Below are 22,330 nucleotides of genomic sequence, written 5' to 3' on the forward strand. Positions count from 1 at the left end.
TTGTTTTGGAAATCAACCTAAGTGTCTTATAATGTACTGAACTTTTATTTATTTACTTATTTATAAATGAGAGCTCTAAATTCAATTTAATTTAAAATCAGTTGGAAACCTTTAAACTATACAATAAATGGAAAGTAGCCAAAGTGTAGCTCTTGAAGATTTTGGAGAACTGCCATTAATAGAAACAAAGCTAGTAAACAAGAAGACACTGAAATGTATTCTTATTTGGGAGGCTGAGGCAGGCGGATCATCTGAGGTTGAGAGTTTGAGACCAGCCTGGTCAACATGGTGAAACCTCGTCTCTACTAAAAATACAAAAATTAGCCGGGCATGGTGGCAGGTGCCTGTACTCCCAGCTACTTGGGAGGCTGAGGCAGGAGAATCGCTTGAACCCGGGAGGTGGAGGTTGCAGTGAGCCTAGATCATGCCACTGCACTGCAGTCTGGGTGACAGAGCCAGACTCTGTTTCAAAAAATAAATAAATAAATGTACTCATATTAAATCAAAGTGTTTCTAAACACATAAAATAATGATCAAACAGTATATGAGATTTCATTTGGAAAATTAGTCATTGAGCTTCAAGTATCCTGACATCTAGAAAGAATATTTTGATGGGCTTCTATTGTTAATTAATTAGATAAATTAGTACTCTGTGCTGGAATAAAGTAAAATTCAGAAAACCTACCGTTTTTCAGCATCTAAATTTGATAAAGCATTTAAAACAGAGACAACCTTTTTGCTAAATTTTGTTTTTAAAAATATTTGTGGGGGAGGTGAGGATAGTTAATGTGTACAAAAAATAGAATGAATAAGACCTACTGTTTGATAGCACAATAGAATGACTCTAGTCAATAATAACTTAATTGTGCATTTTAAAATGTGTAATTGGATTGTCTATAAAATTGAATTGGATTGAAGGGATGGATTGAGGGGATCATTCTCCATGATGTGTTTATTTCACATTGCATGCTTGTATCAAAATATCTCATGTACCCCGTAAATATATATACCTACTATGTACCCAAAAACATTTTTTAAATTGTCAAAAAAGTTACTCTAAGTGGAACAGTATCTGTGAAATATTTAGTTTTATCAATGCTAAATACAGAATTGAGAATATTCTCCATCCAGCATAAATTGCCCTGATCTTACCAGTTACCTCAGCATCTGTAAAACTGGATATTTTCTCAATTGAAAAACATGCTTTTTGCTACAAAGAAGAGTCAATTGATATATCAATAATTTTAAATTTATTAGTTATAGATTATAACTTTGAAGATCTCAGTAACTTTATTTTTAAAAAACCACAAAACATTAAAACATACTAAAAAACAGAACCTTCAGAAAATATTAGTGACACACTGCTAGAGTTAAAAATGGCTCAGAATGAATAGGTGAAGAGAAAACGATTTTTAGGACAGTGAAACTACTCTGTATGAGTAGATACATGTCATAGTGTATACATGTTATTATAAATTTGTCCAAATCCATAGAATGTATAACACCAAGAGTGAATCCTAATGCAAACTATGGACTTTGGGGATAATGATATATAAACTATTTTGATCAGTTGCAACAAATCCACCATTCTAGTGCGGGATGGTGCTAATGGCAGAGAAAATGCCATGTGTAGGAGCAGAGGTGATATGGGAAATCTGTGTACCTTCCACTCAATTTTTTTGTGAACCTAAAACTGTTCTTTTAAAAATCTCCTAAAAAATATTAAAGCATAAAAAAGTTGCTAAAGGTATGACCTAATAAATGAATTCGCAGAAATGCAAGTGAGAAAAATTTTATCATCAGTCAAGATATCATGTTAATAAAGTACTACCACTTTTTGTATTGTATAAAATTCGGACACTAAAAATAACATTTCTGTAGGTTTGTTTTGTTACTTGTTTTGTGTGATACTTATGTGTATCACAATTACACATAACACATTTTAGAAGTAGTAAAATATTTTCAAAGAAAAAAATAACTAAGAAGGTGATTACAAAACAAGAATAATTTCTGGTTATATTATTTTTATTGGTCATAGAGCCAATATATAGATATTTAAATTTTTTTACATTAATGTACAAGGATATATAATTTGGTTTATTAGAAATTATTGTTGAAAATATTTTAATACTATAGTTCCTGTCATTCCACCAATAAAACAAAACCTTTCTCATTTGACAAATATTTCAAAAATATATAACAAATTATTTGAGCATTCTTTCTCCTCTCAAAAGCGTGCTGTCACCCTATTTTTGAAGACAGTTAAAAGAATTCTATTTCTGAACACTGTTAAGATAAGTAGGGTAGTCCCAGCAGAGTTTTGAGCACAGGCAATGGAATAAACATGGCATTTCTGAAAAGAGACACTTGAAAAGGCCGAACACTCGCTTAGCATACCCAGCATAATGTAAAAAGGAAAAAGAAACTATTCAATTGATTCAGTTCATTTGTAAAAGAAGTTTTCCCAAAGTAGATCACCAACAAACCAGTCTATGTGAATCACTTGCAGAGCTTTGAACCCTGAACTCAGCATTCTGAAAGTGGGACCCAGAAATGTGCATTTTAAAAGATTCCCCAGGAAATTCTGATGGGGAGCCAGTGAGACTGCTGAACCAGGTGACTACTGACATCTCTCTTCTTTGAATGACTTTCGATAATCCCATAAATGTCTGCTTGACGGTGTCCTGAGAGCTGGGTCATGGCTCTTATTACACACTACTGAGCATCTGTTGTGTGCAAGACACCGGGCTGTATCACACTTCGTCCGGCCTCATATGTCTTACAGTATGGTGATGGGACGTAGGTTTTCTAGACTTGCCTATAGGCTTCTCTTCTTTCCTAATGAAGCTCCCACTCATCCAAACGTCCTTTGAGGAGGAAATCTATCCAACTTACTCCACTGCAAAAGCTGGAGAACTGACAAGACTCTTCCTGACCACTTCAGTGGCTATGATCATAGGCTGTACTGTGGTTTACATTTGCAAAATGAGGAATAAAGCTGGAGACACTTCCAGTACTAGAAATGGTCTGTTTGTAGCATGAAGGAGTATACTCATTTCTTTTTCTTTTTTCATGTCCTTTAAACATTTATTATATTTTTCTCCTGTTAAACAAGCTATATAAGCTTAATACAAAGAAGTCTGAAAACACAGAAAGGTAAAAAAATTAAATTAAATTAAGATCATCCGAAATACATCAAGAGAAAGTTAACAACTGTGAGCATTCTGGTTTGTATATTCTTGCCGTCTTATTTAATTAATTGCATTTATGCACTTTAAAAAAACAAAAGTAGAATTATATTGTATATATGGCTTTGATGTCTTAAAAATTAACATTGCAAACATGTGCAAGGAGTGTTTCTTAAATTGCTCTTTCCATTGTCACTTTTACTGGAGATTAAAGTCTCAAAGTAGATTTTTTGACTTAGCAGAGGGAGAGCTGAGATGTCTCATTAAAGCTTGGCTGAGCGCCTTCTGTTACTGCTTATTTACATAAGTAGCTTTCGTAAAATCAACGGCTCCCACGAACAAGACATATACATTAATGCCTCACAGTCCAATACATGATGAGACAAACAACCACTGCTTCCTAATATAATGCGCACACAGCAAACATTGCCTGAGATGAGTCAGCTGTTCTGAAACATAAGATTAGGAAATTAAATTTCATGCATACATTTCCATGAATCAAAAGTCAAAATCAAAGGACAACCTTCTGTGTTAAGGTGAACTCTGGAAGTGAGTGTAAATAAGATAATAAGATATGCCCTACTTTGTTATCTTTTTTTTTTTTTTTTTTTTGCTGTTGTTGTTTGTTTGTTTGTTTGTTTGTTTTGAGATGGAGTCTCGCTCTGTCGCCCAGGCTGGAGTGCAGTGGTGCAATCTCGGTCCACTGCAACCTCCACCTTCTGGGTTCAAACAATTCTCATGCCTCAGCCTCCCAAGTAGCTTGATTACAGGCGTGTGCCACCACGCCTGGCTAATTTTTTGTATTTTTACTAGAGACGGGGTTTTACCATGTTGGCCAGGCTGGTCTTGAACTCCTAACCTCAGGTGATCTGCCTGCTTCAGTCTCCCCAGGTGCTGAGATTACAGGCATGAGCCACTACATCTGGCCAGATATGCCCCACTTTGAACAAACACTGCTAGAATCAGGAAGAATCTTCCGTTAGCCAAGGATTGCTTTTGAGGTTCACTCCAAAAACTGAGCTACCACTGGGGACAAATGGTCTCATAATTTTGAGTGTAAAGTGCAATGATTACAGCTCATGAGCACTAATATAATTTTGAAAACAATATATCCATAACAGGCATCTTCTAGAAAACTAACAGGATCTCTTTTCCACTAGAGTGTATTGTTGTTGACTAATTGCTTCCAGTTATTAAGCTGGAAGAGACATGCTGGGGAGAATATTTTGGAGGAGCAAGTAAGGGCAGAACACAGAGAACCAGGTAACTTAATTATTTCTCACCTTTCTCTTTCCTTTGTAGTTAATTAGCAAACATTCCTTTCTCCACCTTATCTCTTTGTTGAGGTCATATCAGCAATTATCTGCCCTCCGGTTTATGCAAAACTACCTGAGTAACTCATAATGCAGAAGAGCTTATCATTTTTTTCCATGTCCTGTTGCCCAAAAATAATCAGCAATGAAATATCTCAAACATACAGAAAAAGAGAAGTAAACGAACCACCTAGATTTATGAGCAGTTCACTCTCTACCATACATGCTTAATATATTTTTAGTAAAGCTCTTTAGTCATCACTGCCACATTTACAAGGGTACTTGGCCTTTTGCTGTAGCTTGTCTTCTGAACATATTTTTGCATGTAAGTCTTTTACATATTTCTCTGAAGTGGTTAGAAATCCATCAGCTCGATGGTCTTTATTGTTTCAATATGGCTCAATCCACAGGGCAGAGCATGTGACTGGTGTAGTGGTTGCTGCATGGCTTTGAAGTCACATGGATTCGAGTTCCAATCCCTGCCTACTAGCTGAGCAAATGTGGTCAAGGGTCTGTGACTGAAATTCTCATTGATAAAGCAGGGATAATAATACCTACCTTGCTGTTGAAATGTCAGGAGGTGATGTAAGCAAAGCATCAGAACAGTACCTAGCACATAGTAAGTGGTTACCATCAGCTTGTGTGTCTGCTGTATATGCTGAACTGCTTGAGCCCATCTCAAACTGAAGCTGTATTTACCAGGATCCACTCAACTAGTATCCTGATCATTAACAGCTCATTTGTGGACTCATGAATACAAGTCACTTTCATCTGCGGGGCTTCAAACTTAGCCCAGTGAAATGGCAGTCTGTTTTATTTTTCTAAACACCTGGAGGCGACTTTTTCCCTGCCTCTGACTTTAAAAACATAGTGACATTTTACAGAGTTTTATAGCACTGAACTTTATGTAAAATCAAAAGAGCCCGTGATATAAGAGAGCAATTGGTTACAAGCAAGCCCCTTCATGAACACGGGCATTTTTTTTAACATCTTTGTATCTGTGAGCATCTCCTTCTCTTCTTATCCTTAAGTTTATTATTTGTCACGAAAACAAAGTGCTTTTAAAAAATTGTGTTTGATTCCATGGTTTCCAACAGCGAGCTTCAAACTCACCTGTGGTGCTTAAGATTATATATCTGTATACTTTGGTTTAAAATGAATATTATAAAAATTTATGTTTAAAAATATGTGTGTGTGTATACATACATAGTTACATACACCCAAGCCTCATATGTGCATGTGTATACATAACATATACCCATACATACATACACACACACCACCACCAAAGCCCCACTAAAAAAATACCGGAATCTCTGGGAGTAATGGGGGCAAATAGGAGGAGTTAATGTTCTACCCAGGTAAGACTACTATGGACCCAATGTTGAGAATCACAATGGGTTTATTACTTGAAACACTACCTATCTAAAGGACAGTTAAAGACTTTGGTATTAATGAGAAAGTTTTTTTTTTTCTTAAATAATTTTGCAGGCAAGATGCTGCTGTTACAAGTTTTCTGTTACGAATTATGTCTTTCATAGGAATGAAGCATCCACGCGGTCCATCCAAGCATACTGTGAATCAAAACATATGTCCATAGCTGGAACGAGAGCATTAGGACCATCTAACTGAATTCCACTGGAATGAGTCTCTGTGAAACCATGCCGAAATCTTTGTAAACAACCACCCTAAAGAAAGCTACATGAAGAATAGCCAATAACAAAAGCACTGGATTTAACTCAACTTTGTAAAAACACACAAAAAAAACAAATATGACGCACACACTTCATCCTTTTGCGAACAAAATGCCACCAAACATTTGAAACTGGCCTAAGGCTACATTGACATGAAGCCCAGCCTTATTGACCAGCGTTTCCAATACTCTCCCCCACCCCCATTCTTTATTCCCAATAGATACGTCTTCTCACAGGTAGTTAATTAGCAAACATTCCCTTCTCCAACTTATCTCTTTTTTTCATTTTATATTTATCTCTTTTTTAAAATTTTTTTTATATTTATATATATTTTTATATTTATCTCTTTTTTTTTATTCCCAATAGATACATCTTCTCACAGGTAATTGGGCAGAAAAATGCTTATTGACTGATCTTGAAAACTATAATGCATCTAAAGCTGGAGAACATTCAGAAACCATGCTTCTCTTTATTTATTTCAGTTTCCATGGCAAGAGGAAAATAAAAGGCAACTCTGTTTGAAAGCAACAGCAATAAATGAAGCAACATCTCTGGCAAGCAGGCAAAACTTAAAGAGTAAAAGTTATAAAGCCCCATGCCGACAATGCTACCTACCTTCCCCCATCCATGGGGATGACTATTAATGGCGCTGACTAGGTATAGACACCAATTTGAGACCAAGAAGTTATTCTTAGAAGGTGCTAACTTTATATTTTCTTTTAGGTTCTTGCTATTAAGTTTCTCTTTCAACTGACTTCAGAAATCAGACAGTGAAATCAATGGGGTTTTCCAGGCCACCAAATTCAAACTAATGAGGGCAGGGTCAGAATGTTGGTTGACTTTTTTCAACACACAGGGACCTGGAATTGGGGTTCCAGGTCTACCTCTCAGCACAGAGTCAGCAGATACAATGCCCTAGATGGTTGGATTTTCTAGTGTCTGTGACAAGTATCTTCAAAGCGATTCCTCTCCCTCTGAGAAATCAAGGCCACCACCTTTAATTACTGACACAGTAGTGTACTTCCTGTACTGCAACCTCAGTCCCTTTTGTCACTTTTGCTTTGCATTCAAGTGCCCTGGCCAGTGTTAACTGCAGCACTTTGATTTCTCTTTCTATAAAGACTATCAATACCAAGTCATTTGTTTCTGCAACCATGTAACCCAAGGACATATTCTCCTGGGTGAAACTCTAAGAGCCCCCTCAGAAGTCAGTGGAGAATAGGCACAGAAAAGACGATGAAGGTCATAGTTTCTAATAAATTGTTTTCTTTTTTTAAAAACTTTTAATTTTTAATTTTTATTTTTTTGAGACAGATTCTCACTCTGCCACCCAGACTGGGGTATGGTGGCATGATCTCGGCTCACAGCAACCTCCACCTTCCAGGTTCAAGCGATTCTCCTGCCTCAGCCTGGCTGGGATTACAGGCATGCGCCACCACGCCCAGCTAATTTTTTGTATTTTTAGTAGACACAGGGTTTCACCATGTTGGCCAGACTGGTCTCGAACCCTGACCTCAAGTGATCTGCCTGCCTTGGCCTCCCAAAGTGCTGGGATTACAGGCATGAGCCACCGTGCCCAACCAGTTTTCTTTCATTTTTTTTTTCTTTTTTCTTTTTAAGGGAGGGGATTCCCTCAGTGGATGTACTTAGAGTGAAATGGTATCTTGGCTTTGGACTTGCCCCTGCCTTCATTCATGTGGGTACTTTTTATTTAACTTTTTATTGTAGGTGGGCTCCCCTCTACCTAAAAAACCAAAGGGAAAAAACCCAATTCTTTAATTTACTCACATCCTGTTACACTTTCACAGGCTGTTCATTTTCATATCAGGCCTCATCTTCTGTTGTCAACATCCTAGTTTGAAGGAAAGGGGGAGACAGGTCAACTGGAAGTGGTCCTGACCTCAAAGGGAGAGAACTCCTGGGTACCTCTTCCCAGCAGCCCTAGGCTATTTCAAAATGTCAGCAGGTCTAATCCTAGAAGAAAACACCACTTACTTCTCAACCTGCTAGGGCGTGGTGAGGTCTAAACAATATTAACTGACAAAATCTGCCAGTTCCTGAGAACTGCCAGAGAACTGCCTGAGAACTCACAGATAAACAGTAAGAGGTATGGTCAACCTTCAGGCGAATGAAAAGACTATCTCGATGCAACAAAAATAAAGGAATAATGTGCTCTGCAGCTTATTATATCTGTAGGAAGAAAGGAACTCTCCTTCCTGAGGATGCCTCCATGTCCCAGGCTCTAGGAGACTACCTAATCAGCAAGGTTGATAGCATGACCCTGGCTTCACTGAAAACTTGGGCCTATAGGCTGGCTTATTCTAAAGGGTGCTTTTTAATTCTAAATTTTTTTTCTTAATTTTTAATTTTTTTTTTTTTTTTTTTTTTTGAGACAAGTTCTCGCTCTGTCGCCCAGGATGGAATGCAGTGGTGCCATTCAGCCTCACTGAAGCTTTGATCTCTCAGATTCAAACAACTCTCTCATCTCAGCCTCCCGAGTAGTGGGGACTACAGGCATTCACCACCATGCCTGGCTAATTTTTTGTATCTTACTATTATTTTTTTTTTGTAGAGACAGGGTTTTGCCATGTTGCCCAAGCTGATCTTGAACTCCTGGGCTCAAGCAATCCACCTGCTTCAGCCTCGGAAAACTGCTGGGACTATAGGTGTGAGCCACTGTTTCCACCCGAACCACTGGTCTTTTAATTTTTTCAGCTCCAGCTGGCGAACCCACTACCTGCTCTTCTTAGGCAGCATCCCTTGGTCACTATTCAACCATCTGCTGCTGCCAAAGCAAAAGTCCATGGCCCTCAAAGGGTGGGAGCTCTGGCTATTGGCCACTTATCATTTTGCCTTCTGAAATCCTTGTATTTCTTTCTGAATTCACACACTCAGAATTGGCAGTATATTCTTAAGCTATAAAGTCCTCCACTATATGTCCATCCCAAAAGCCTGAGTAAGATTATTTAATCTAAGAAATGGTTATTTATGGAAATCTGATCTTCTCATTGCCCAATAACCATGGAATACTGCAGAGTTGCCTCAGATGGCAGGGAGCCCACATGCTAGCTCACACACTATCACTAGTAGCCATTTAACTTTGGGAAAAGACCTGTCTTTTCTCTGGACTTTAGTTTTCTCCTCTTTAGAAATGAGAAGCTAGTTAGCCAATCAGTCATGTCTCTTTCAGGTATATGTTCTATGCATTGCAACTGCGAAGTTGACAATCTGAGAATTTGTGCATGCCAAAGGGGCTTAAAGAATAATAGTACCTAACACTTAAGCACTTGATGTGTATTAACTCATTTAATCCTTCAATAACCATATGAGGTAGGTGTTTTAATTATTACCCCTATATTTTAGATGAGAAAAGAAGAAATAGAGAGAAGTTGAGTAACTTGACCCATTATCCGGTAGTTTTAAGGATGGGGTTTGTATTTTTAACCACCATATGCAGGATAATGGGCAGATCTGAGGACTAAGCTTCCTTGACGTTTGCATGCTTAGAAGGTTACAGAGGGAGTGTGAGAATCACAGTTAATCTGCCAATCAACGGTATTTACAGAAAACCAGGACTGGAGCCAGAGAGTGTCCTCAATATTACCTGTTGGATCCTCTTGGCATTATTTAGTGCACAACATTACCATAGAAAAACACAAGCACTTTTATGGCAATGGTGTAAATTAGGAGGATTCTGACAGTAAAGCCCAGAGCCACTCCAAGATAAAACCATCAGTTTGGGATCTCTTGGCCACCTACTGACCTGTCAGTGTATTGAGGTAGTTTGGGGTGGGAAGTACGTCAAATGATACTTGAGGAGGGAATACAAGAGGCCAGGCAGAGTGACTTACTTACTTATTATTTATGTATTTATTTTTGGTAGAGACAGAGTCTCGCTATGTTGCCCAGACTGGTCTCGAACTCCCACCTTGGCTCCCAAAGTACTGGGATTACAAGTGTGAGCCACCATGCCCAACCCCAGAGAGTGACTCTTGACTAGTTTGGAGAAATAAACCGACTTCAAAGGTCTTCAAAACACAGCCACTTGGAAGTCTTGACTGCCCTTCTCTGATCTCCAGCATGAGCCTCTGCAGAAGCAAGTGCCTTTCACTGAGTCTGACCCTAGCTGAGTGAGATATTTGCAGAGGAAAGGACAACATTCTTATTTTTTTTCTGAAACCAAACAAGAAAACCAGAAAAGTTGCTTGCCAGTCTACTACAGAGAGGTAGTGATGAGAACTTGTAATACTATCTAGATTCTGAGCTCATTGCTCTAGGGCCCAGGGTCCTGAATGGTGCCTCTTTTCAATGCTTATTTACCATAGCTTCATAGAAACATCACCAAGTGTCAGTTAGTTCTTTACCCTTTGGGTTTTTTCCATCAGTAATCCTCTTGGCACAGGGTGGGGCTGAGCTGGGAACAATATCATATAACTCTGGTTGCAGCTGTCCTTAATGCAAACCAGCATATCCACAAGTTACCACCACCTTTGGGGGGAAACCAACGTAACAGTGCTGGTGGACACAGCTTCAGATTGCTAGTGGTCACTGATATGTACCATTGCAACTTGGAAGGAATTCTATATGTTGATACTTTCTTTGATTCTATCAACCAAACAGCTTTGTGGCACACATGCTACAGTACTGAATGAAATACCTTTCTTTCCCTTGAGCCAAAAGCACATAATAAGCTATAGATTCTTTGCTGCTATGCCATTGATTTATCTACTGTACTTTGTAACCCAAGAGGGCTATGAATCATCCTTCCTAACTTTTCAGCTTCACAGAACAGGTTACTTTTAATACAATCTCTTCTTCATCTAGATTTATTTGTTCTGAACCCTAACACATTCTTAGAGCATTATTTCTTACTGAAGACAACTCTCCCTTAGTGTTTGTTTAATGATAATTTTTTGTTCAAGCTCTTCCTGGGTGTCCATTTGCCCTTTAATTTTCTTTTTCCCAATGCTTTATATTCCTAGGAATACCCGAGTTACAAGTGGTCAGATTGCCAGCATTCAGCAATCCCAGGCAGGGGGCAGATGTTATTGCCTTTCTCTCTTCTCTTCCATGGGTTGCTGAACAGTGTTAACATTCTGATTTCTTTTAGGAGTGGAGCTCCAAGACAATCTCTTACCCTGTCCTTCTTACTCATTAACTTTAATTTCCAAAAAAATGCCACCGATACCATTCAAACACTAGTTCAGGAATTACCATGTGCTGGGCACTGTACTGAGTGCTGGAGATACTGAGAAGAAACATGATCTGTTCTCAGGAAGCTCACAGTATGGTGAATGTGATCATTAAGGTCATGATTAAGCAAAGCAGGAAGTACTCCAAGGAAAGGTGAGCAAGGCATTTACAGGTATGCAGAGGATTGCTTGACCCAACCTGGAAGAATCCAGAAAAACTCATCCAAGTCTGGGCACGGTGGCTCATGCCTGTAATCCCAGCACTTTGGGAGACTAAGGTGAGCGGATTGCCTGAGGTCAGGAGTTCAAGACCAGCCTGGCTAACATGTTGAAATCCCATCTCTACTAAAAATACCAGAAAATTAGCCGACTGTGGTGGCGTATGCCTGTAGTACCAGCTACTCAGGAGGCTGAGGCAGGAGAATCGCTTGAACCCCCCGGGAGGCGGAGGTTGCAGTGAGCCAAGATCATTCCACTGCACTCCAGTCTAGGCGACGGAGGGAGACTCTGTCACTCACAAACAAACAAACAAACAAACAAACAAAACCCATCCAAGAGCCACAAAGAGGTTATGCTTGACCTGAACCTTAAAAGACAAGTAGCAGTCATGTTGGGGGAGTCCAAACAATGGATGGGTTGATGTGGATACAGCAAAGAACATAGTTAAAGAGTCATGGCCAGATCATGAAGGGTTTTGTCCCTTGGGCTAAGAAATTTGAGCTTTATCTTAAAGTAGAGGAGCCACCAATTCCGAGCTACAGCAAGGAATTGTAATATAGCATTGTATCGTGTATGAAAGGACAAAATTCATGCTACTTTCCTGAAAGTAAGATTCTGTGTCCCCGTCTGCTTCATCTAATATTGCTTCTTGGCCTCAGTGATAGCACACAGAGCACCGGAAAACTAGTTCAAGCTTAGCACCAATTCCTGAAGCCAGTCTACCTCTCCAGGACACTTACAGCCATGACCTTCTCCAAGCTCTCTCAGATTGCTGTCCTTGTTCCATGTTCTGGTCTGCAGAAGGTGAAAGGGTACTAATCATCCTGGAAGCCTTCCTTGAACAGGATCTCTTTGCACAGGGTCATAAAACGAGGGATCCAGATGGTACAGGGAAGTGTAAATGGCAGTTGGAGATGGGACAATAGTAAGAGCAGAGGCAGAGACACAAGTCAGCAGACCCCACATGTGACATGTCAAATATAGGGAGTAGGGGAAGAAGTGGGAGACATGGTACAAGAGGTCAAGATTTACTGGTTCCCTGTATTCCATGAAAATGTTACTGTACAGAGTATTACACATTTCCAAGTTGGAGACACTAAAGTACAAAGGTGTAAATTGTCTAAGCACAGATATGAGGCAGCGGCAAATTAATAAAACAAATCACATGCCTGTTTCTAACCTGTTTGCCATGGCCAAGAAGAGTCTGTGAAATCAAGTTAGACATTCTGTCTTTGAAATCATGCATTTTGTTCTCACTCATAGGTGGGAACTGAACAATGAGATCATTTGGACTCGGGAAGGGGAACATCACACACTAGGGCCTATCATGGGGAGGGGGGAGGAGGGATTGCCCTGGGGAGTTATACATGATATAAATGATGAATTGATGGGTGCTGACGAGTTGATGGGTGCAGCACACCAACATGGCATAAGTATACATATGTAACAAACCTGCACGTTATGCACATGTACCCTAGAACTTAAAGTATAATAATAAAAAAAAAAAAAAAAAAAAAGAAATCATGCATTTACAGAGCTTACGGAAGCTTTCAAGTGGAAATGTCTTTACTCGAAAGAAAAGAAAGAAAGAAAGAAAAGAAAGAAAAAGAAAGAAAGAAAGAAAGAGAAAGAAAGAAAGAAAGAAAGAAAGAAAGAAAGAAAGAAAGAAAGAAAGAAAGAAAGAAAGAAAGAAAGCAAGCAAGCAAGCAAGCAAGCAAGCAAGCAAGCAAGCTCAAGTAATGCCCTAATCATCTCCTATTGTTTGTATCTGCAGGATTTGGAAACTGCTCGGGAAAACAACTGGATTCCTAATAATCCCTGAACAATTATTTTTATTTTTTTCTGTGTATATATTAGCCTTTTAATTTTTCCACAAGGAATTCTGGGCCAATTTAACTAATAAATAATAACATAATTTTCTGAGTGCATGGTACTTTTGCTTCATCTGATTTCATGGCTTTCCTGCTCCATGACAACCCACTGTCTTTTCCCTCACATGTGTTTTATGATGGTTTTTTCAGGCACCTGAAAGAAAAGCTTTAACACTTTCATTCAAGCTAAGATGCCTCAATTTTCATTAGTGTCTTCATTGGCTAGGAGGTGTTACAGAGACTACCAAATAGTTTCAAAATTACTTGCTCAGTCACGATGCCCACAGTTGACTCTCAGCCTAGCAAAAGAGAAGAAAAAAGTTCTTGTGTTTACTGTCCTGAACATACCCTTACGCTAGTATGCAACTTCCTCAGGTCCCCTCAATTAGGATCACATTTCCTATTTTACAGTTATAATGCAATGGACTCTGGGTACTGTTCAATGAATATAGGTTTAATGTAATAGGTGTGTTTCTGCAAATATATATGTAAATGAGGATTTTGCAAGCACCATTTAAAATTACCTGAGGGGTATTTTCTAAGTAACAGAATCTTTTTGTAAAGCAAAAGCCCTTTTAAAAATTAACATCATTCCTTATTTTGTGTGTTCTAAGTTGAGGCTTTCACGGACTAATTTCAAAAAATGATGGAGGTCACCATTCTTTTTCATTTGTTGAGTAAGCTTTACACCAACACAAGAGGCCATCACGCTTTGCCCTTAAGCTTTACTAAACAATGACATTTGAGCATGTGGGCTACTGAGACAGAAAAGTTCCCCCATGAGTCAGCAGCCAGCCCCAGCAAAATATCTCATGGTTCCAACTAACTACCCCACAGCCTTTCACATTCAGTTCTGCTTTCTCAGTGGTCTCTAGGGGTCTAATTTCTGGTTAGGAACTGAGAAATTGAGTTGATTTCCATTTCCATAGGATAGCAAGATATCCGCAGGATGTCAAGGGGGCTGGGCCAGTACCCCAAGTTAGCAGTAGTGAAAAAAGTGGCTGAGCCCCAGGATCTAGAGCACATGAACTCTTTCCCACCTGAAACCTCCATTCCACCCTTTATCCCATGAGGTTCCGAAGGAGATGAGCAGAGAACAAGACCTGGCAAAGCGAGGCTGTTAATGGGGCTCCGACCTCAAACCCTGATATCCCACCTTAGACTTATCTCCAGGAGTGGGGTCCTGGGTTTCATATTTTAAAAAGCATGGCATATTGGCATATGTCTCCCCAACCCCCAGCACCACTGCCATTGGAATGCCTAAGGCCAGTGGTGTGCTGAAGCTGGCTTGTACCAGCTCGTGAGAACTGATTGTTAAACTTTTAAGAATTTTGCAAGCTGATTATTAAACAGTTATTACTAAAAGTTAAATTATATAAGCTTAGGATTCAATAAATTATACCGAAAGCAAAGATAATAAATAGCCAAAGCTCACCACTTCCTAGTCATTTACTATTATCTATGTTCTTGAGGTTTCTACCTCTATTGCATCTTTAATGGTGGAAATAGTAAAATAATGTAGAGCTATGCATCTCTTCCTAATTCTACACTCAGTAACATTACATTGGAAGCTTTAAATCAGAGCATTTATACCACAGAAATCAACAAATACTACAAATCAGGGATTGATTTATTGTGGATTGTCTCTAGACTTAAGAAAATAATAGAGAAAATGTAAATAATGCAGATTAAACTTAAAATGTCATGTTTATAGTTTGTACACTGTGAATAACACAGAATTTGAGAAAATATTCTTGCAGTATTTGAAAATTTTCTTATTCAGTAGAGAAAGTACTCTCTTCATTGACAAACAAGTGAACTTCTATGTCATTGTTGTTTTAACTTTTATCTTATTCTTTTGTGTAAAGGAAAATATCAACCAACATTCAGGTCAGTAACCTACTTATTCATCAACTGCAACCACAGTTTGGCTGCAAATAAAAGCGTTCTATAAAATTAGGTTAAGCATTCTGTGATAACATACAATAAGGAGTATTGTATGTTCTATAGTCCTTTTAAGTTGTATATTTTACTACTTGTAAATCAGTAAAATTTATAACAGACTTATAATTGGTTATATATCCACATGTATTTCTTCTCCAAAGAGCTGGTTGTTAAATATTTACCGGCACACCACTGCCTAAGCCAAAAACAGAAACAGGTTAAACAGCCTCCTGGGCTTCTATCCCATAGGTTCACACCCTTGTATCAGCCCTTTAGTTTACCATTCTCCTGTCAAGAAGAAAACAAAGAATAGAAACGTTTGTACAATTAAATCAAAAGGAAAATAAATATTTCCTAAGATCTAAGGCAGATAATTTAATCTGCCTAATTCAGCCCTTCCTAAGAAGGCCGCCTCTCAAGTAGGAATGGCTTGAGGCTAATGTGACCACACCTACCATGTGGAAAAGCTGAGAGCAATCTCCTAACAGATGGCAGCCTTGGCACTGTAGCCTAATAAATATTCTCCCTTTTAATGAGTCCACATCAGATGGCTCCTTGGGGACAGTGGGGGGAGAAGCAGGGAACAAAAGCAGTTTCTCTTGCTTCCTGGTGGGATTTCATACATGTCTGGGGGTACATAACAAAAGATCAGTGAGCATTTCTGCCTTCTACCAAATGGAGTACATATGAACATCACAGCTTTGTGTACAATTATTTTAAAATCATCAATACTTGTATTTGAAAACATCTTTGTAGACTTGGAACCAACCCAAATGCCCATCAATGATAGACTGGATAAAGAAAATGTGTCACACATACACCATGGAATACTTTGCAGTCATAAAAAATGATGAGTTCATGTCCTTTGCAGGAACATGGATAAACCTGGAAACCAGCATTCTCAGCAAACTAACACAGGAACAGAAAACCAAACACCTCATGTTCTCACTCATAAGTGGGAGTTGAACAATGACAACACATGGACACAGGGAGGGGAACATCACATTCTGGGGTCTGTTGGGGGTGGGGGGCTAGGGGAGGGAGAGCATTAGGAGAAATACCTAATGTAGATGACAGGTTGATGGGTGCAGCAAACCAATATGGCACGTGTATAACTATGTAACAAACCTGCATGTTCTGCACGTGTATCCCAGAACTTGAAGTATAACAAAACAACAAGAACAACAACAAAAAAGAAAACGTCTTTGTAAAGGTGAAATAAAACACAAATACCAGACAAATATATGGAATCTTTGAAAATCCTGTTACTCAATGGTGTTGTTTGGTCTTTAGGCCAATGCTAATAACCAACACTAACCACTAAGGAGTGTCCTTCAGTGCAGGAAAAAAACAAAACAACAACAACAAAAAAAAAAACGCAGTGAAACTTTAAATTTTTCTTTTTGAATGGCCAGCTCTGTCTCTCATTAAATCAGATGACTGGGGCGGAGCAAGATGGCCGAATAGGAACAGCTCCAGTCTCCAACTCCCAGCGCGAGCGACACAGAAGACCGGTGATTTCTGCATTTTCAACTGAGGTACTGGGGTCATCTCACTAGGGAGTGCCGGACAATCGGTGCTGGTCAGCTGCTGCAGCCTGACCAGCGAGAGCTGAAGCAGGGCAAGGCATCGCCTCACCTGGAAAGCGCAAGGGGGAAGGGAATCCCTTTTCCTAGCCAGGGGAACTGAGACACACAACACCTGGAAAATCGGGTAACTCCCACCCCAATACCGCGCTTTAAGCAAACGGGCACACCAGAAGAATATATCCCTCACCTGGCTGGGAGGGTCCCACGCCCACGGAGCCTCCCTCTTTGTTAACACAGCAGTCTGCGGCGATCTAACTGCAAGGCAGCAGCGAGGCTGGGGGAGGGGCGCCCGCCATTGCTGAGGCTTAAGTAGGTAAACAAAGCCGCTGGGAAGCTCTAACTGGGTGGAGCTCACAGCAGCTCAAGGAAACCTGCCTGTCTCTATAGACTCCACCTCTGGGGGCAGGGCTCAGCTAAAAAAAACAACAGGGGAAGCAGCAGAGGCCTGAGCAGACGTGAACGACACTGTCTGACAGCTTTGAAGAGAGCAGTGGATCTCCCAACATGGAGGTTGAGATCTGAGAACAGACAGACTGCCTGCTCAAGTGGGTCCCTGACCCCTGAGTAGCCTAACTGGGAGACATCCCCACTAGGGGCAGTCTGACACCCCACACCTCACAGGGTGGAGTACACCCCTGAGAAGAAGCTTCCAAAGTAAGAATCAGACAGGTACACTCGCTGTTCAGCAATATTCTATCTTCTACAACCTCTGCTGCTGATACCCAGGCAAACAGGGTCTGGAGTGGACCTCAAGCAATCTCCAACAGACGTATAGCTGAGGGTCCTGACTGTCAGAAGGAAAACTATCAAACATGAAGGACACCTATACCAAAACCCCATCAGTACGTCACCATCATCAAAGACCAGAAACAGATAAAACCACAAAGATGGGGAAAAAGCAGGGCAGAAAAGCTGGAAATTCAAAAAATAAGAGCGCATCTCCCCCTGCAAAGGAGCACAGCCCATCGCCAGCAATGGATCGAAGCTGGTCAGAGAATGACTTTGACGAGATGAGAGAAGAAGGCTTCAGTCCATCAAACTTCTCAGAGCTAAAGGAGGAATTACGTACCCAGCGCAAAGAAACTAAAAATCTTGAAAAAAGAGTGGAAGAATTGACAGCTAGACTAATTAATGCAGAAAAGGTCATAAACGAAATGACAGAGATGAAAACCATGACACGAGAAATACGTGACAAATGCACAAGCTTCAGTAACCGACTCGATCAACTGGAAGAAAGAGTATCAGCGATTGAGGATCAAATGAATGAAATGAAGTGAGAAGAGAAACCAAAAGAAAAAAGAAGAAAAAGAAATGAACAAAGCCTGCAAGAAGTATGGGATTACGTAAAAAGACCAAATCTACGTCTGATTGGGGTGCCTGAAAGTGAGGGGGAAAATGGAACCAAGTTGGAAAACACTCTTCAGGATATCATCCAGGAGAACTTCCCCAACCTAGTAGGGCAGGCCAACATTCAAATTCAGGAAATACAGAGAATGCCACAAAGATACTCCTCGAGAAGAGCAACTCCAAGACACATAATTGCCAGATTCACCAAAGTTGAAATGAAGGAAAAAATCTTAGGGGCAGCCAGAGAGAAAGGTCGGGTTACCCACAAAGGGAAGCCCATCAGACTAACAGCAGATCTCTCGGCAGAAACTCTACAAGCCAGAAGAGAGTGGGGGCCAATCTTCAACGTTCTTAAAGAAAAGAATTTTAAACCCAGAATTTTATATCCAGCCAAACTAAGTTTCATAAGCGAAGGAGAAATAAAATCCTTTACAGATAAGCAAATGCTTAGAGATTTTGTCACCAACAGGCCTGCCTTACAAGAGACCCTGAAGGAAGCACTAAACATGGAAAGGAACAACCGGTACCAGCCATTGCAAAAACATGCCAAAATGTAAAGACCATCGAGGCTAGGAAGAAACTGCATCAACTAACGAGCAAAATAACCAGTTAAAATCATAATGGCAGGATCAAGTTCACACATAACAACATTAACCTTAAATGTAAATGGACTAAATGCTCCAATGAAAAGACACAGACTGGCAAACTGGATCAAGAGTCAAGACCCATCAGTCTGCTGTATTCAGGAGACCCATCTCACATGCAGAGACATACATAGGCTCAAAATAAAGGGATGGAGGAAGATCTACCAAGCAAATGGAGAACAAAAAAAAGCAGGGGTTGCAATCCTAGTCTCTGATAAAACAGACTTTAAACCATCAAAGATCAAAAGAGACAAAGAAGGCCATTACATAATGGTAAAGGGATCAATTCAACAGGAAGAGCTAACTCTCCTAAATATATATGCACCCAATACAGGAGCACCCAGATTCATCAAGCAAGTCCTTAGAGACTTACAAAGAGACTTAGACTCCCATACAATAATAATGGGAGACTTCAACACTCCACTGTCCACATTCGACAGATCAATGAGACAGAAAGTTAACAAGGATATCCAGGAATTGAACTCATCTCTGCACCAAGCGGACCTAATAGACATCTGTAGAACTCTCCACCCCAAATCAACAGAATATACATTCTTCTCAGCACCACATCGCACTTATTCCAAAATTGACCACATAATTGGAAGTAAAGCACTCCTCAGCAAATGTGAAAGAGCAGAAAGTATAACAAACTGTCTCTCAGACCACAGTGCAATCAAACTAGAACTCAGGACTAAGAAACTCACTCAAAACCGCTCAACTACATGGAAACTGAACAACCTGCTCCTGAATGACTACTGGGTACATAATGAAATGAAGGCAGAAATAAAGATGTTCTTTGAAACCAATGAGAACAAAGATACAACATACCAGAATCTCTGGGACACATTTAAAGCAGTGTGTAGAGGGAAATTTATAGCACTAGATGCCCACAAGAGAAAGCAGGAAAGATCTAAAATTGACACTCTAACATCACAATTCAAAGAACTAGAGAGGCAAGAGCAAACACATTCAAAAGCTAGCAGAAGGCAAGAAATAACTAAGATCAGAGCAGAACTGAAGGAGATAGAGACACAAAAAACCCTCCAAAAAAATCAATGAATCCAGGAGTTGGTTTTTTGAAAAGATCAACAAAATTGACAGACCGCTAGCAAGACTAATAAAGAAGAAAAGAGAGAGGAATCAAATAGATGCAATAAAAAATGATAAAGGGGATATCACCACCAACCCCACAGAAATACAAACTACCATCAGAGAATACTATAAACACCTCTACGCAAATCAACTAGAAAATCTAGAAGAAATGGATAATTTCCTGGACACTTACACTCTCCCAAGACTAAACCAGGAAGAAGTGGAATCCCTGAATAGACCAATAGCAGGCTCTGAAATTGAGGCAACAATTAATAGCCTACCCACCAAAAAAAGTCCAGGACCAGATGGATTCACAGCTGAATTCTACCAGAGGTACAAGGAGGAGCTGGTACCATTCCTTCTGAAACTATTCCAATCAATAGAAAAAGCGGGAATCCTAACTCATTTTATGAGGCCAACATCATCCTGATACCAAAGCCTGGCAGAGACACAACAAAAAAAGAGAATTTTAGTCCAATATCCCCGATGAACATCGATGCAAAAATCCTCAATAAAATACTGGCAAACCGGATTCAGCAGCACATCCAAAAGCTTATCCACCATGATCAAGTGGGCTTCATCCCTGGGATGCAAGGCTGGTTCAACATTCGCAAATCAATAAACATAATCCAGCATATAAACAGAACCAAAGTCAAGAACCACATGATTATCTCAATAGATGCAGAAAAGGCTTTTGACAAAATTCAACAGCCCTTCATGCTAAAAACGCTCAATACATTCGGTATTGATGGAACGTACCTCAAAATAATAAGAGTTATTTATGACAAACCCACAGCTAATATCATACTGAATGGGCAAAAACTGGAAAAATTCCCTTTGAAAACTGGTACAAGACAGGGATGGCCTCTCTCACCACTCCTACTCAACATAGTGTTGGAAGTTCTGGCTAGGGCAATCAGGCAAGAGAAAGAAATCAAGGGTATTCAGTTAGGAAAAGAAGAAGTCAAATTGTCCCTGTTTGCAGATGACATGATTGTATATTTAGAAAACCCCATCGTCTCAGCCCAAAATCTCCTTAAGCTGATAAGCAACTTCAGCAAAGTCTCAGGATACAAAATTAATGTGCAAAAATCACAAGCATTCTTATACACCAGTAACAGACAAGCAGAGATCCAAATCAGGAATGAACTTCCATTCACAATTGCTTCAAAGAGAATAAAATAGCTAGGAATCCAACTTACAAGGGATGTAAAGGACCTCTTCAAGGAGAACTACAAACCACTGCTCAGTGAAATCAAAGAGGACACAAACAAATGGAAGAACATACCATGCTCATGGATAGGAAGAATCAATATCGTGAAAATGGCCATACTGCCCAAGGTTATTTATAGATTCAATGCCATCCCCATCAAGCTACCAATGAGTTTCTTCACAGAATTGGAAAAAACTGCTTTAAAGTTCCTATGGAACCAAAAAAGAGCCCGCATTGCCAAGACAATCCTAAGTCAAAAGGACAAAGCTGGAGGCGTCACGCTACCTGACTTCAAACTATACTCCAAGGCTACAGTAACCAAAACAGCATGGTACTGGTACCAAAACAGAGATATAGACCAATGGAACAGAACAGAGTCCTCAGAAATAATACCACACATCTACAGCCATCTGATCTTTGACAAACCTGAGAGAAACAAGAAATGGGGAAAGGATTCCCTATTTAATAAATGGTGCTGGGAAAATTGGCTAGCCATAAGTAGAAAGCTGAAACGATCCTTTCCTTACTCCCTATACGAAGATTAATTCAAGATGGATTAGAGACTTAAATGTTAGACCTAATACCATAAAAACCCTAGAAGAAAATCTAGGTAGTACCATTCAGGACATAGGCATGGGCAAGGACTTCATGTCTAAAACACCAAAAGCAACGGCAGCAAAAGCAAAAATTGACAAATGGGATCTAATTAAACTAAAGAGCTTCTGCACAGCAAAAGAAACTACCACCAGAGTGAACAGGCAACCTACAGAATGGGAGAAAATTTTTGCAATCTACTCATCTGACAAAGGGCTAATATCCAGAATCTACAAAGAACTCAAACAAATATACAAGAATAAAACAAACAACCCCATCAAAAAGTGGGGAAAGGATATGAACAGACATTTCTCAAAAGAAGACATTCATACAGCCAACAGACACATGAAAAAATGCTCATCATCACTCGCCATCAGAGAAATGCAAATCAAAACCACAATGAGATACCATCTCACACCAGTTAGAATGG

At 39.7% G+C, this 22,330-nt stretch overlaps 1 protein-coding gene across 1 annotated transcript in view; it reads right to left on the reverse strand.

The window, feature by feature from the left end:
* Positions 1–1,335: 1,335 nt before the first annotated feature.
* PDHX (pyruvate dehydrogenase complex component X) overlaps positions 1,336–22,330 on the reverse strand; it is a 101,291-nt gene continuing 80,296 nt past the window's right edge. The window contains exon 11 of the mRNA XM_010358373.2: positions 1,336–3,140. Coding sequence (XP_010356675.1) covers positions 3,116–3,140 — 25 coding nt within the window. The 3' untranslated portion in view covers positions 1,336–3,115. The remainder of the gene's footprint in view (positions 3,141–22,330) is intronic.

Source organism: Rhinopithecus roxellana, chromosome 15 (genome assembly GCF_007565055.1).
Source record: "Rhinopithecus roxellana isolate Shanxi Qingling chromosome 15, ASM756505v1, whole genome shotgun sequence".
Taxonomy (NCBI): Eukaryota; Metazoa; Chordata; class Mammalia; order Primates; family Cercopithecidae; genus Rhinopithecus; species Rhinopithecus roxellana.